Source organism: Anomaloglossus baeobatrachus, chromosome 11 (assembly GCF_048569485.1).
Source record: "Anomaloglossus baeobatrachus isolate aAnoBae1 chromosome 11, aAnoBae1.hap1, whole genome shotgun sequence".
NCBI lineage: Eukaryota > Metazoa > Chordata > Amphibia > Anura > Aromobatidae > Anomaloglossus > Anomaloglossus baeobatrachus.
Window position 1 is genome coordinate 68,256,932 of NC_134363.1, and position 14,115 is coordinate 68,271,046.

General features: G+C 44.2%; 1 protein-coding gene across 1 annotated transcript in view; it reads left to right on the plus strand.

Moving 5' to 3' along the window:
• KDELR1 (KDEL endoplasmic reticulum protein retention receptor 1) overlaps positions 1 to 13,440 on the plus strand; it is a 38,640-nt gene extending 25,200 nt beyond the window's left edge. Inside the window, exons 4-5 of the mRNA XM_075328454.1 lie at positions 4,821 to 5,073; positions 12,522 to 13,440. Of these exons, the coding sequence (XP_075184569.1) occupies positions 4,821 to 5,073; positions 12,522 to 12,556 (288 nt within the window). The 3' untranslated portion in view covers positions 12,557 to 13,440. The remainder of the gene's footprint in view (positions 1 to 4,820; positions 5,074 to 12,521) is intronic.
• The last annotated feature ends 675 nt before the right edge of the window (positions 13,441 to 14,115 follow it).

The following is a 14,115-nucleotide window of genomic DNA, read 5'->3' on the forward strand; positions in this document are numbered from 1 at the left end:
AGCACACATGCATCTATACACTGAACACGCACACACACACATACACTGCTGGATACTCACCTGTCCCCAGCGATGCGGTCCCCGACACTGAAGACTACAGTGCTGCTCCTGCTTCCTGATCTTCAGTGCAGTGAATATTCAGTGAGTACAATGAGCGGCGGTCAGGAGTGGGAGGCAGCAGAGCCGAAGAAAACAGCACTGTATACAGGTGAATATAGAAAATCTTTGTATTAAAAATTCCAGTGTTTTCTCTGGTACGTGTCACAATGATGTCACACGGATCACATCAGTGTGCGATCTGTATGACACCCGTGCTGCCAGAGAAAAAACGGACATGTGTGTGTACGTGCGGGGCCACGAGGGGTCACACGGTCCATGTGAAAACACGGCCGTGTGATTAACTCCAGAGAAGGTACATGCGGCATCCGTGTAAAAAACGGATGTCACACGTATCTGAAATACAAACTTCTAAATCCAGCCTCACATTGTGCTACCCATACCACATTTACATACATAATCGCCAGTTTCTGTAACCCTATTCCGGCATGCACCACGGCAATGTCAGATGCGCAGTTCGAACTGCACCTGTGCAAGTGACATACATGTCACCACAGCTTCACACACACACACACACACACACACACACACACACACACACACACACACACACACACACACTACAGATCGCATCCACACACTCACCACATCCAGCGATATCGCTTGCTTCTCCGTGGCGTAAGGACCTGCGATGCTGTGCACTGTGCTGCACGTTGAGCTTCCAGGACCTGCGGGATGATCACATGGTCGGAAGCACATGGTATCACTAAATGTGTTGAGTGTGTACGCGCACGATTGTACTGGTATGTGTGATGTCGTGAGTGTGCGTTCTGGTGTGTGAGTGTGCGTTCTGATGTGTGAGTGTGCGTTCTGATGTGTGAGTGTGCATTCTGATGTGTCAGTGTGCGTTCTGATGTGTAAGTGTGTGTTCTGATGTGTAAGTGTGGGTTCTGATGTGTTGGGAAATGTTTCTATTCACTGACAGCAAGCAGAGATGGTGGGGAATGTTTCTATTCACTGACAGCAAGCACAGATGGCGGGGAATGTTTCTATACAATAACAACCAGCAGGGATGTTGGGGAATGTTTCTATCTACATACGTAATCGGCAGTTTCTGTAACCCTATTCCAGCATGCACCGCGGCACTGTCAGTTTCGCAGGCGCAGTTCGAACTGCGCCTGTGGAAGTGACATACATGTCACCCCAGCTTCCGGGCACGAACTGCTCGTGCGCAAGTATCGGTGACGTCACCACTCTTCCCACACATGCGCAGTAGCAGCCACATACTGTAATAGATCACATACAAACACATGAGTGCGCGCGCACACACACACACATGGGAACGGACACACACACAATCACACCACAGATCGCATCCACACACTCGCCATATCCAGCGATATCGCTTGCTTCTCGGTGGCGTAAAGAACTGCGACGCTGTGCACTGTGCATTGAGCTTCCACGACCTGCGGGATGATCACATGGCCGGAAGCACGTGGTATCACTGGATGTGGTTAGTGTGTGCGCGCACGATTGTACTGGTATGTGCGATTTCGTGAGTGTGTGTGTTCTGATGTGTGAGTGTGCGTTCTGATGTGTGAGTGTGCATTCTGATGTGTGAGTGTATGTGTTCTGATGTGTGCGTTCTCATGTGTGAGTATGTGTTTTGGCTGATTACGTTTTGATGCCTTTTACAAGTTACTTCTGCTTCTTCTTGTTCATTCTTTACTGATCTTCTATTATGGGTGATATAAGTTTGTTTATTGTTTAACTACGATCCTTATCCATTCCCTATTTTTTTTTCCATTCCCTCCTGCTCTGTTTCTTCCTTTCCTCACATTCATGATCCCTCTCCTCTTATTCTCCCCATGCCTTATGCAAAAATGTAAAACATTTCAATAAAATTTACTGGAAGTGGAAGATGTGGTGTTGGAACCAACAGTGGAACTGGGACATTGATGGGTCTTTGGTAAGACTATGGTCAAGTGGTCTTAGATTCTCTGATGCAAGATAATCTTACCAATTATACTAACAATACTCTGATCAAACACTGCTCCAAGTTTGATCAGAGTGTCATCTTAGAGTGATCCGGTTCTCTCACATGTGAGAATTATAGCTAACCCCTGCTATTACCCTGATTGCCACCACACCAGGGCAATCGGGAAGAGCCTGGTAAAGTACCGGGTTTGTCACATCTAATGGATTCGACAATCCTGGGCGGCTGCAGGCTATTTTTAGGGTGAGGGGGGGCGGTCCAATAAGTATGGACCTTCGCAGTCTGAGAATACCAGCCCCCAGCTGTCGGGCTTTATTTTGGTTAGGTATCAAAATTGGGGGGGACCGCACGCTGTTATTTAAAGTTATTTATTTAAATAATTTAAAAAGAAAAAAAAAAGCTGCATGTGGTTCCCCTTATTTTGATACACGGCCAAGATAAGTGCACAGCTGGGGGCTGAAGCCTGTAGCCCTATGTTTTATCTGTGCTGAGTATCATAATATGGGAGGACCCTATGCCAATTATTTCATTTATTTTTATACCACGATACTGACCCGTAGACAGCGTCTGTGATTGGTTGCAGTCATACGCTGTCACACAAGCTGGGGGTGTGTCTGACTGCAACCAATCACAGGCTGGTTGGTGGGCGGGGAAAGCAGTGCATATGGATGAGCCTACTGAGCGGCCCAAGAAGTGAAGGAGAGGCCACCGGAGCAGTTACAGCTGCGATGGGGCCTTGGTAAGTTGAAGTGCTCACTTCATTCTTATTTTCTTTATTTTTCATTTTTTTTAAATTTCTCGAGTGCCAAATCCAGATCAAACACCCAGAATCCCAGGCCTGGGTCTGGCACCAGGGTACCTTTGCAATTGTGCGGATCCGGACTTTTACAGTCTGGATCCACCCATCACTAAACATGAACTTTTTCAACCACTTTTTAATTGGACAACCTGGGTTGTTGACCTATGGGGACATTTTTTTTTAATTGAAATACATGTATTTGGTGCTAAAAATCATCTTTGTAATTGTGTTTCATTAAATTTTGTACTCTTTGGTTTTTCCAACCTGAGGACATTAATCAGCTGAGAGCAGCGCAGGAAAAAAGGAGTTAAGCTGCATTTACACTGAAAGATTATCATGAATGAACCTTCTTAAGAACGCTTGTGTCGCCAAAAATCTTTAGGTGTAAACAGGCTGTCGATCACCTGATGATTGAACAATATACTTGTTTATTGGATGACATGATGTTTTGCGCAGCACAAAAGACCATCGTTCTTGGTGGTGCATGATCCTGTGTAAACAGGGCTCTTAGGGGCATTTTGCACACTACGACATCGCAGGTGCGATGTCGGTGGGGTCAAATTGAAAGTGATGCACATCCGGCGTCGCAGGCGATATCGTAGTGTGTAAAGCCTTTTTGATACGATTAACGAGCGCTAAATCGTCATAATCGTATCATCGGTGTAGGGTCGGTCATTTCCATAATTTGGAGATGACCGATGTTACGATGTTGTTCCTCGCTCCTGCGGCAGCACACATCGCTGTGTGAGAAGCCGCAGGAGCGAGGAACATCTCCTACCTGCGTCCTGCGACTCACGCCGGCTATGCGGAAGGAAGGAGGCGGGCGGAATGTTTACGTCCCGCTCATCTCCGCCCCTCCGCTTCTATTGGCCGCCTGCCGTGTGACGTCGCTATGACGCCGCACGACCCGCCCCCCTTAATAAGGAGGCGGTTCGCCGGCCAGAGCGACGTCACACGGCAGGTGAGTGCATGTGAAGCTTCCGTAGCGATAATGTTCGCTACGCCAGCTATCACCATGATATCGCAGCTGCGACGGGGGCGGGGACTATCGCGCTCGGCATCGCAAGCATTGGCTTGCGATGTCGTAGTGTGCAAAGTGCTCCTTAATGCTGAGAACTATGGTGCCCTATGTTCACTGAGTGATCTATTACCAATCGTTCAGTGCACATGGTTTACTGTACTCTGCCTGTGTAAACCGGATAATAAAGGGAATCTGTCAGTAGGTTTTTTTTATACAATGTGAGAGCAGCATAATCTAGGGGCAGAGACCCTGATTCCTGTGATGTGTCGCTTAGTGCAGCTTTGATAGAATTACAGGTTTCTCTGTCGTAGATGTAGCAGCTCTCAGAATCCTGAGCTGTGTATAACACTACTGGTCACACTACTGATTGGCTGCTTAGTGTGTACACTATATTGTCAGCAAACCAGCCAATCAGTGGTGGAGGCGGGGTTACACAGATTGGCTTGCACTAGACACCTAGTCTGGCAGTTCTAACCTCCTGGTAATAAAACACTGATTTTATTGAAACTGCAATAAGCTGCTAAGTAAGTCACACATCCCTGTAATCCGGCTCTCTGCTACTATGTTTTGCTGCTCTCAGATTAAACAGCAAAAATCTGGTGACTGATTCCCTTTAACAATCGCTAATTTAGTACCTCTGGTCAGTCCCTATAAACATACACCCTTAGAAACTTTTTCTCTCTAACAGATTCTCAGTTAACCCTTCAACACCTTGCAAATAAAATGCAACACAGAGGCTGTAAAAGGCAAATGGTGCAAAAGTTTTAATGAAACCCAATTACTAGAGTGAGTTTTAGCCCAAAATAGTTGCATTTAAGTAAGAAATGATGGACCACCTGTTAATAGAATTTAATAAATCCGTTTTGTTTTGGACAGTAAAGAATGTAAACCATAAGATGTGTACATTTTGTCATTTATACTGTCTGTCATCTGCCTTTCTTCCGCAGATTTTGTGGACATTTTCCATCTACCTGGAGTCTGTTGCAATTCTGCCCCAACTATTTATGGTCAGCAAGACGGGGGAAGCGGAGACCATCACCAGCCATTATCTCTTTGCTTTGGGAGTTTATCGCACCCTCTACCTTTTTAATTGGATTTGGCGCTATCAATTTGAGGGATTCTTTGATCTGATTGCAATAGTTGCTGGAATTGTACAGACCATCTTGTACTGCGACTTCTTTTATCTATACATTACCAAAGGTGAGACAGAACTGTGCAGAATACCTGTGAGACCCGGGGTTCATTGTAGTCTCTGATGTCTTATGTAACCGGCAGGAATACTCGGCATTGGCAGACCTTGTATTTCCTTCATTTATGTCATATCCACGAGCTTTACCCTAAATGTACAGTGGATGCAGATCCCACATCTATCTCCAGAATGGGACACCAATGCTAGCCACTGTCAATGGGTAGGTGCTAGGAATTCACATTCAGTATTAGGCGCTGTGCCCACGGGAGAAAGTAAAGCGGGCTTTACACACTGCGATATCGGTCACGATATCGCTAACGTGGGTACCCGCCCCCATCTGTTGTGCGACACGGGCAAATCGCTGCCCGTGCCGCACAACATCGCCCAGACCCGTCACACATACCTGCCTGGCGACGTCTCTGTGACCGGCGAACCGCCTCCTTTCTAAGGGGGCGGTCCGTGCGGCGGCACAGCGATGTCACTGAGTGGCCACCCAATAGAAGCGGAGGGGCGGAGATGAGCGGGACGTAACATCCGGCCCACCTCCTTCCTTCCGCATTGTGGCCGGGAGGCAGGTAAGGAGAGCTTCCTCGTTCCTGCGGTGTCACATGGAGCAATGTGTGCTGCCGCAGGAACGAGGAACAACCTCGTTACTGCTGCAGTAACGATATTTGAGAATGGACGCCCATGTCACCGATGAGCGATTTTACACGTTTTTGCAACGATGCAAAATCACTCATAGGTGTTACACGCAACGACATCACTAAAACGACCGGATGTGCGTCACCAATTCCGTGACCCCAACGAGTTCGCATTAGCGATGTCGCAGCGTGTAAAGCCCGCTTTACTGCAGATTTTGCTGCGGAAAACCCGCGGATTTTCCAGATAAATCCACGGGTTTACGCAAGTACAGACACTCTCCATGTTATCCTATGGGATTTGGGGAGTGCTGTATCAATGCTGCGGTTTTTGCAGCTGTGGAAAATGCTGCAGATTTCCCGCAGCCGCATGTAACTGCATGTCAATTATTCATGCGGAATTATCTCTGGATATCCTGCCTTTCCACTATGGAGATACAGGGCGGGAAATACGCAGGAATTCCGCACCGTTTCCGCAGCTTTACCACAACAATTCCGCAGAAATACCGCAGCAATGAATAGCTGCGGATCCCGGGTAGTTGCTGCGTGAACCTGCAGAAATAACTGCAGAAAAGTCCGCAGGTACGTTCTCCCGTGGGCAACATGGCCTTATACTTGAAATATTGTCGGTTCCGAGATAGATGTGTCTTATTGGTAGGATCTGTATCTACTAACTATTTATGCCATATCCTGTGGAGTCACAATAAATTTACGAGATGGAAATATTCCTTTAACCCCTTCACAACCGGCCGATTTTTCGCTTTTTTTTTTCGCCATTCTTTTTCTGAGAGACGTAACTTTTTTATTTTTCAGTCAATATGGTCATGTGAGGGCTCATATTTTGCGTAACGAGCTGTACTTTTAAATGAAACCATCAGTTTCACCATATAGTGTACTGGAAAACGGCAAAAAAAATCCAAATGCAGAAAAATTGCAAAAAAAGTGCGATAGCACTATGGTTTTTGAGATATTTTATTCACTGTGTTCACTATATGGTAAAACTGATCTGTGGGTGTGATGCCTCAGGTCAGTGCGAGTTCGCAGACACCAAACATGTATAGGTTTACTTTTATATAAGGGGTTAAAAAAAACGGAAGTTTGTCCGAAAAAAGTGGCGCATGTTTTACGCCATATTCCGTGACCCGTAGCGTTCTCATTTTTCGGGATCTATGGCTCAGTGACGGCTTGTTTTTTGCGTCTCGAGCTGACGTTTTTAACGGTACCATTTTTGCGCAGATGCTACGTTTTGATCGCCTCTTATTGCATTTTGCGCAAAAGTTGTGGCGACAAAAAAACGTTGTTTTGGCGTTTGGAATTTTTTTGCCGCTACGCCGTATTCTGATCAGATTAATTGATTTTATATTTTGATAGATCGGGCGTTTCTGAACGTGGCGATACCAAATGTGTGTATATTTTTTATTTTTTTAACCCTTTAATTTTCAATGGGGCGAATGGGGGGTGATTTGAACTTTTAGGTTTTTTTTGTTTTTTTTTTTAGTTTTTTAAAACTTTTTTTTTTACTTTTTTTTTATTTTATTTTACTAGTCCCCCTAGGGGGCTATTGCGATCAGCAGTCCAATCGCTCTGCAGTATCTGCTGATCACAGCTACAAGGCTGTAAACAGCAGATACGCTCTCTCTCTTTTGCTGTGCCACTGGCACAGCGAAAGTGAAAGCAAGTCAGGTGTAGTACAGGAGTCATCACATGACCCTGTGCTACCATGACAACTATCGGATGTCACGTGATCGCGTCTCGTGACTTCCGGTATCAGGCGGTAAGTAAAAGTTTACCGTGATCGCGCTTATAATGGCGCTGTCACATATTGACAGCGCCATATAAGGGGTTAAACGGCACGAGCAGATAACGATTCTGCTCGTGCCTAGCAGGCACACATCTCAGCTGTGAAAATCAGCTGAGATGTGTGCCGATCGCAGCATGATGCTGCCGGCAGACCGCGGGCAGTAACGTTATGACCCCAAGGACGTAATTTTACGGCCCGCGGTCGTTAAGGGGTTAAAGAGCATCTGTCATCTGCTTTTTGATACCTGATATGAGAGCAATATGATGTAGGCAAAGAAACCCTGAATCCAACGATGTATCACTTAGATTACTGGGTGTAGCTGTTCTGGCACAATCAAAGCTTTTAGATTTAGACATGTAGCAGAGCTGAGAGAGCTGTCCCCACCAACACCAGGCTCTCTATAGAGATTGTACAATGACAGGGAGGTGTCAATCATAGGAGGGGGCAATGCGAACTGCTCCCCTGACATTGTAGTCCAGCAATGATAATCACTAAGTGATAAAGCCTTTAGTTTAAGTAAATAACATCACAGCCTGATAAGAGGCACAGTTGATATGTTTTTTAACCCCTACAGCATGCTGTTCTCAGATTACATAGCAAAAACCTTCTGACAAATTTCCTTTAAAGTGATACTAAATATAAAAAATGAATTATCACAGACATAAGAAAGAATTCACTGTTAGTTTTATAGAATTTTTTTTTTTTTTAAAGGAACACAATTTTATTTATTTATTTTTCTTCTTTTACTGATCCCCTGCAAGACTTATGCTGGTTTTCACAAAGGGGAAAGGCTTAAAGGGAACCTGTCATCAGAAATTTCGCCCAAAAGCTAAAAGATTCCCCCTCTGCAGCTCCTGGGCTGCATTCTAGGAAGATCCCTGTTATTATTGTGCCCCATGTGAGACCAAAATAAAGCCTTTATAAAGTTCTACCTTTTTGTATGCAGCTTCTGTAAATTCGTCCCGGGGGCGGGCTCTCTGCCGTCCGTTATTCTGCCTCCTGGTCCTGTATGCCGCCCCCATCGCTCCTTTCCATATCTGATGCACCGCCCACTGCTCCAGCCATCCCCGCGCATGCCCAGTGCCAGTCTCACAGGACTGAGCACTGTGACTGCTGGTGATGTGTGCGCAGGCAAGTGATTATGGACGGGGCTGTGACTGTTATCAGCAAGTACCCGGCCATAATCTCGTGAGCGCGCAAACCTCTCCAGCATTCACACTGAGCTCAGTGTAGATGCTAGACTGTATGGGCTGCTTCCAGGGATGACGTCCCTTTGTCATGTGATAGTATTTCGAACACGCCCCTATCACATGACAAAGGGACGTCATCCCTGGAAGCAGCCCATACAGTCTAGCATCTACACTGAGCTCAGTGTGACGCTGGAGAGGTTTGCGCGCTCACGAGATTATGGGCGGGTACTTGCTGATAACAGTCACAGCCCCGTCCATAATCACTTGCCTGCGCACACGTCACCAGCGGTCACACTGCTCAGTCCTGTGAGACTGGCACTGGGCATGCACGGGGATGGCTGGAGCAGTGGGCGGTGCATCAGATATGGAAAGGAGCGATGGGGGCGGCATACAGGACCAGGAGGCAGAATAACGGACGGCAGAGAGCCCGCCCCCGGGACGAATTTACAGAAGCTGCATACAAAAAGGTAGAACTTTATAAAGGCTTTATTTTGGTCTCACATGGGGCACAATAATAACAGGGACCTTCCTAGAATGCAGCCCAGGAGCTGCAGAGGGGGAATCTTTTAGCTTTTGGGCGAAATTTCTGATGACAGGTTCCCTTTAACTCTATCGACAAGAAGGTTGAAAAGTGTTGTGAAAAGATTACAGCACTTCTCTCTCTCTCTCTCTATGTGTGTATATATGTATATATATATATATGTATGTATATATATATATATATGCATATATTCAGTTTACTATTTTGGCTCAGATCTGAGCTCTTCAGGATCTTCCGGCTGTTTCATCATTTGCGACTTTTCAAAAAGTGTTCTCTTTTTTTTTTTTTTTTTTTTTTATACATGTACCACAATACCCCAGTCTACACCCTCTGCTGGAGTGTTTTTATTTATGACAGTACTTCTTTGCACAGTTTTTTAGACATTTTGTTCTAAAAAGTTAAAGTAAAAAATAAGGACTTTTTTTTTTTTATATATATATATATATATATTATGAGCAAAATTTTTAAACCAGTGCACTATTTTTAAGAATTTGACATGAAAAATTTCATAAAATGCATTAATAAAAAATCCAGAAATTATGAATTGAGACATTAGGGTTCATTCGGACTGCAATGCATGAACGTGCCACCGGTCTTCCGACCTGAGCTTGATAGCCCTATAGAGATATACAGTATGAATCTGTCACACTGGGGTCAGGAGAGTCGTGGCCAGTCTGTGCTTTAGCGGTCTGTGCTCGGACTGATTGGCAGGTACGTCTGAGTATTAATTTCTAAATTACATTAATTAGTTACAATTTGTCACACCCAAGAACAACAGACAAGCTGCTCCTTAGAGCTGCCCCCACACACATGCTTTAGCCTCACCCCAGTTAGTTAGTGTCACTGCTAAGAAGTGCTAAGTGCAGAGATGTGTGCAGCACCACGCATCCTACACATACATTGGCATTTAAGTTTGTGCCAAAGCGCATGATGACATATGTTTTGAGGTACCTCACATTTGATTATGCAGTCACATTCGTGTACCAAGTCCCCGGTATTTGGAGAGCTTATGTGGATGATAGTGTGGCTGCCTCATTTGTCTTTGTGATCATACAATTGCAGTGCACAGGAGTGACAACCTATTACTACATTTTAACTGGACCAAAATTCATGGACTGTTCAAATTTTTTTACGGACATTTGCCACACCCCTTAATAAAGGCAAACCCACCTATAAAACCATGTCTCTGAGATGTCCACAATAATACAGAGTAAGAGCATATACAGTATATATACATACAGAATAATACAGGTACCGAGAATTACACCTACTATACAGGACAGAAACAGTACTGTACTGTGTGTATATATGTTTGTATATATACATATATACACAGAATAATACAGATATTGAGAATTATACTTAGTATACAAGAGAAGTGCTACTGTGCAGTGTATATATAGAGAATAATACAGGGACTGAGGATTAAACCCAATATAAAGGTCTGAAGAAGTTGTACTATGCAGTGTATAATCACACCCAGTGTACGCAGCTCCCCACTATATACTCTAATATAGCCCATACTTTATATACTGTATACAATCTATAGTGTAGAGCAATGTGTGTATTGTTTGGAGTGACGCTGTGACTATGTATATACTGTATTTTTCGTTTTATAAGATGCACTGGATTATAAGACGCACCCAAAATTTAGAGAAAAAAAGGTAAAGAAAAAAGAAAATATGGGGTCCGTCTTATACTTTGGTGTCTTACCAGGGGGAAGAGGGGGCGGCGGCAATGGTGGTGGAGTAGGGGGGTCACAGGAGGCTGGGGAGGTGCTAGAGTAGGGCAATGCGGCGGGTGTCCCAGATATTCGCTGCAAGCGCTGTGAGGCAGGATCAAGAAACTGTCGGCAGTATGAGGTTCAAAGATATGGCGCTCAGAGTCAGCACGGGCACAGATTGAGCTATCTGCTCAATGACAAGTCGAGATCTCATCTGCACACGTTCCACCTCCACTTGCCATTTTCCTTAAGTCCTCTGCTGGGAGATCAATGGGCCAGAGGCTGCGCATGCACGATTAGATAATGAGCCGAGAGCTCTATCTGCGCATGCACCGAGTCCGGGCGCCATTATTTGAAGCCCACACCACCAACACTTTCAGGATGGCACGTGCCTTACCACCCGCAGTAAGCACTAGTTCCCACAGCATTGCCCCAGCCTCCTGTAACCATTCTCCATCACCCGTAAGCTACCTTCGTATTATAAGACGCACCATTCATTTTCCCCAAAAAATTTTGGGAGGAAAAGTGCATTTTATAATACGTAAAATATGGTAATTTATGGTGCAGAGTCCACACTATGCACTATATACACAGATCTATACTCTACTACACTCCACAACATTGAAATTACAACACAAAAATTGAAAACTTTTGGAGTTATGGATATCACAGGATGATGACTTTTCTGACCTGCATGTGACGAAAACTGCATTTTTTTTTATTGAGTATGAGCCACAGGCATAAATCCTTTTGCACTTCCAGCCTCAGCTCAGCTGATATCATTGAGGTTAGTTATGGTTGTCTGCGAAAGGTTCTGCTGCAGGTAATGCACTTGGGCAAATGATCAAGATCCAGGTCCTGTGTAATCTCTGACCAATGATGTCCCAGATGTAGTTGATAAGAGACAAATTCAGAGATACTGTACTATAATACAGGATATAGTATGGACCTGTATATACAGTGTGGGGCTGTGTGTGAGCCAGATGTATACAGATTATACCCAACAGTCATGGGCGACTCCAATGCTGAAGACAGAAGATTCAAGTGCAGTTCTTAAGCACTCGGTGGTGATTAGCTGGTCATTGAGGCAACATCATTCTTCTTGTGAGTAGGTCTTGTTTGTACTGCGCATAGCAGCCTCTTTAGTGCATGCGCAGTACAACTCCCCCAAAAAAGTAAAAAAATGTGTTTCAAAGAACTGAGAGTCCTCAGTGGTTGATACTTTTTAATGGCTAACTGAAAAGATGGTAATAATAGCAAGCTTTCCAGACTACACAGGTCTCTTCATCAGGCTCAGTATAACACACCAAAAAAGTAAGAAAATAACGGACAGTGCTTTATATGGCGGATGCTCCGAATGGCAAAGAAAAGCACCAGGGTTTTATGGACGGTTGCCCCCAGCTGGCACAGGGTTTTGTGGTTTCACCGTCTTAGCTTTTAAATCAACAAACATAAACTTGCCAGGGGCTGTAAAGATACTAAGTTAAAGGATTTTTATTGCTTTTTGGATGTTTTATTGTGAACAGCAGAAATTAAGCTTCTCTTTTTCTTTCCTTCTTATTCTAGTCCTAAAGGGAAAGAAGCTCAGCTTACCAGCATAAGAAGATCGAGCGTGCACTGTCCCCCTCCGCAGTGTGCCACAATCCGCTGTGAGGACAGGAATTACTAAGGGAAAAAGATGGGTATCACTTAAAAAGTATAAACTCCAGGGCGGAATGACACAAAACTGAACAGGAGCTGCTTTTCATTTCCACTACTCCTCAAGAAATACTAAAGAGGATCCTGAAGAAGAAAATGACTATAAAGCTGACTGATGCTTCCATAAGAGACTGGACTTCGGTGTGTCAGCTATCTTGTAATTCGGGCCTTAAGAATTTAGACACTTTCAATTTCGAATTTCTTCTTTTTTTTGTCCGGTTTCTAATTGTTTTCACTTCTTATTTCACATCCCAGTCTTTTGCTGGAGATGTAAGAATTTAGAGGGGAAAAAAAATGTTCCCAAAATTTTCTTTTTTTAAATGTTGATTAAAGCTTTGTTAACCAGAATAGCCGGGGCCTTCTCTTCCTTTTGATAATCCAATGAAAAGGTTTTTTTGCCTTTCCCCTTTTTGCAAAACTACAGGTGTTGAAATATAAAAAAAATGGGTAAATTAAAAAGTTTCAACTGTATGTTATTCACTGGTCAGATATTATGTATTTATCTTGGCGAACACATCACCAAGGATGAATTTGTGCTATATTTGACTTTAGTCTTTCTATGCAATGTTTTATATTCATTAAATGATATTGAATTTCACCGCCCCTCTTATTTGCGTGGGAAGATTAGATTTGTAACTACAGGAATCCACCCATTTACTTTTGTGATTTATATAAAATATTGGAGTGTTTTTACTTTCTGTTAGATAAAAGACAACTTTGGAACATGATCAAATTTTTAGACAAAAAACAACTTGTAAAATAAAATGAAAGTTTTGTTTGCACTCAACAGTTTTCTTTTGGATACGTTTTAGACCTTTTTTTTCTTTTTTCGTTGACTTCTACCGTTTAGGATGGCTTTCCAGAAACTTTTAGAATTAGAACTCATCAATTCTCAAGGCCTCAAATTTTCGTCACTCTTCACTTTATGTTAAGGATTTTCCTCAGTTTGGCAGTTCTGAGGGATCTCCTGACAATGTGAATAAAGGCCAGATGACCTGACTACAACAGATTGCTGAGGAAGAGAAGACACCACCAGAGCTGTTTAACCATGACTTATTATATTTGACAGTATATACACAGGTCAACAGGGTAGTTTGGGAGAAAGCTATCAGATGACTGTGTATGCTGGCTATAACGTTTGCCACCGGAGATGGTGACGCAGCGAGCTGAATTGGACCACAGGGGGACCCCGGGCTTACCTTTTAGTAGGATGAGCTTGACAAAGCATCCACAGCAAGGCGGACGCCAGGTGCTACTCCCAGGGCACATACCGGGACTGTGGCAGCTGACCCCCCCAGGGCAGGGACGGACATAAGTGCAGACAGGCTGAGTCTCTAGTGTAGACAGGGACAACCAGGGTAGCTAAGCCATACAGCACAGGAAGGACAGCTAGGCAGAGTCACTAGCAGGACAGGAACGACTAGAGTGGCTGAGGCAGATGGCATAGCCAGAACAGACAGTC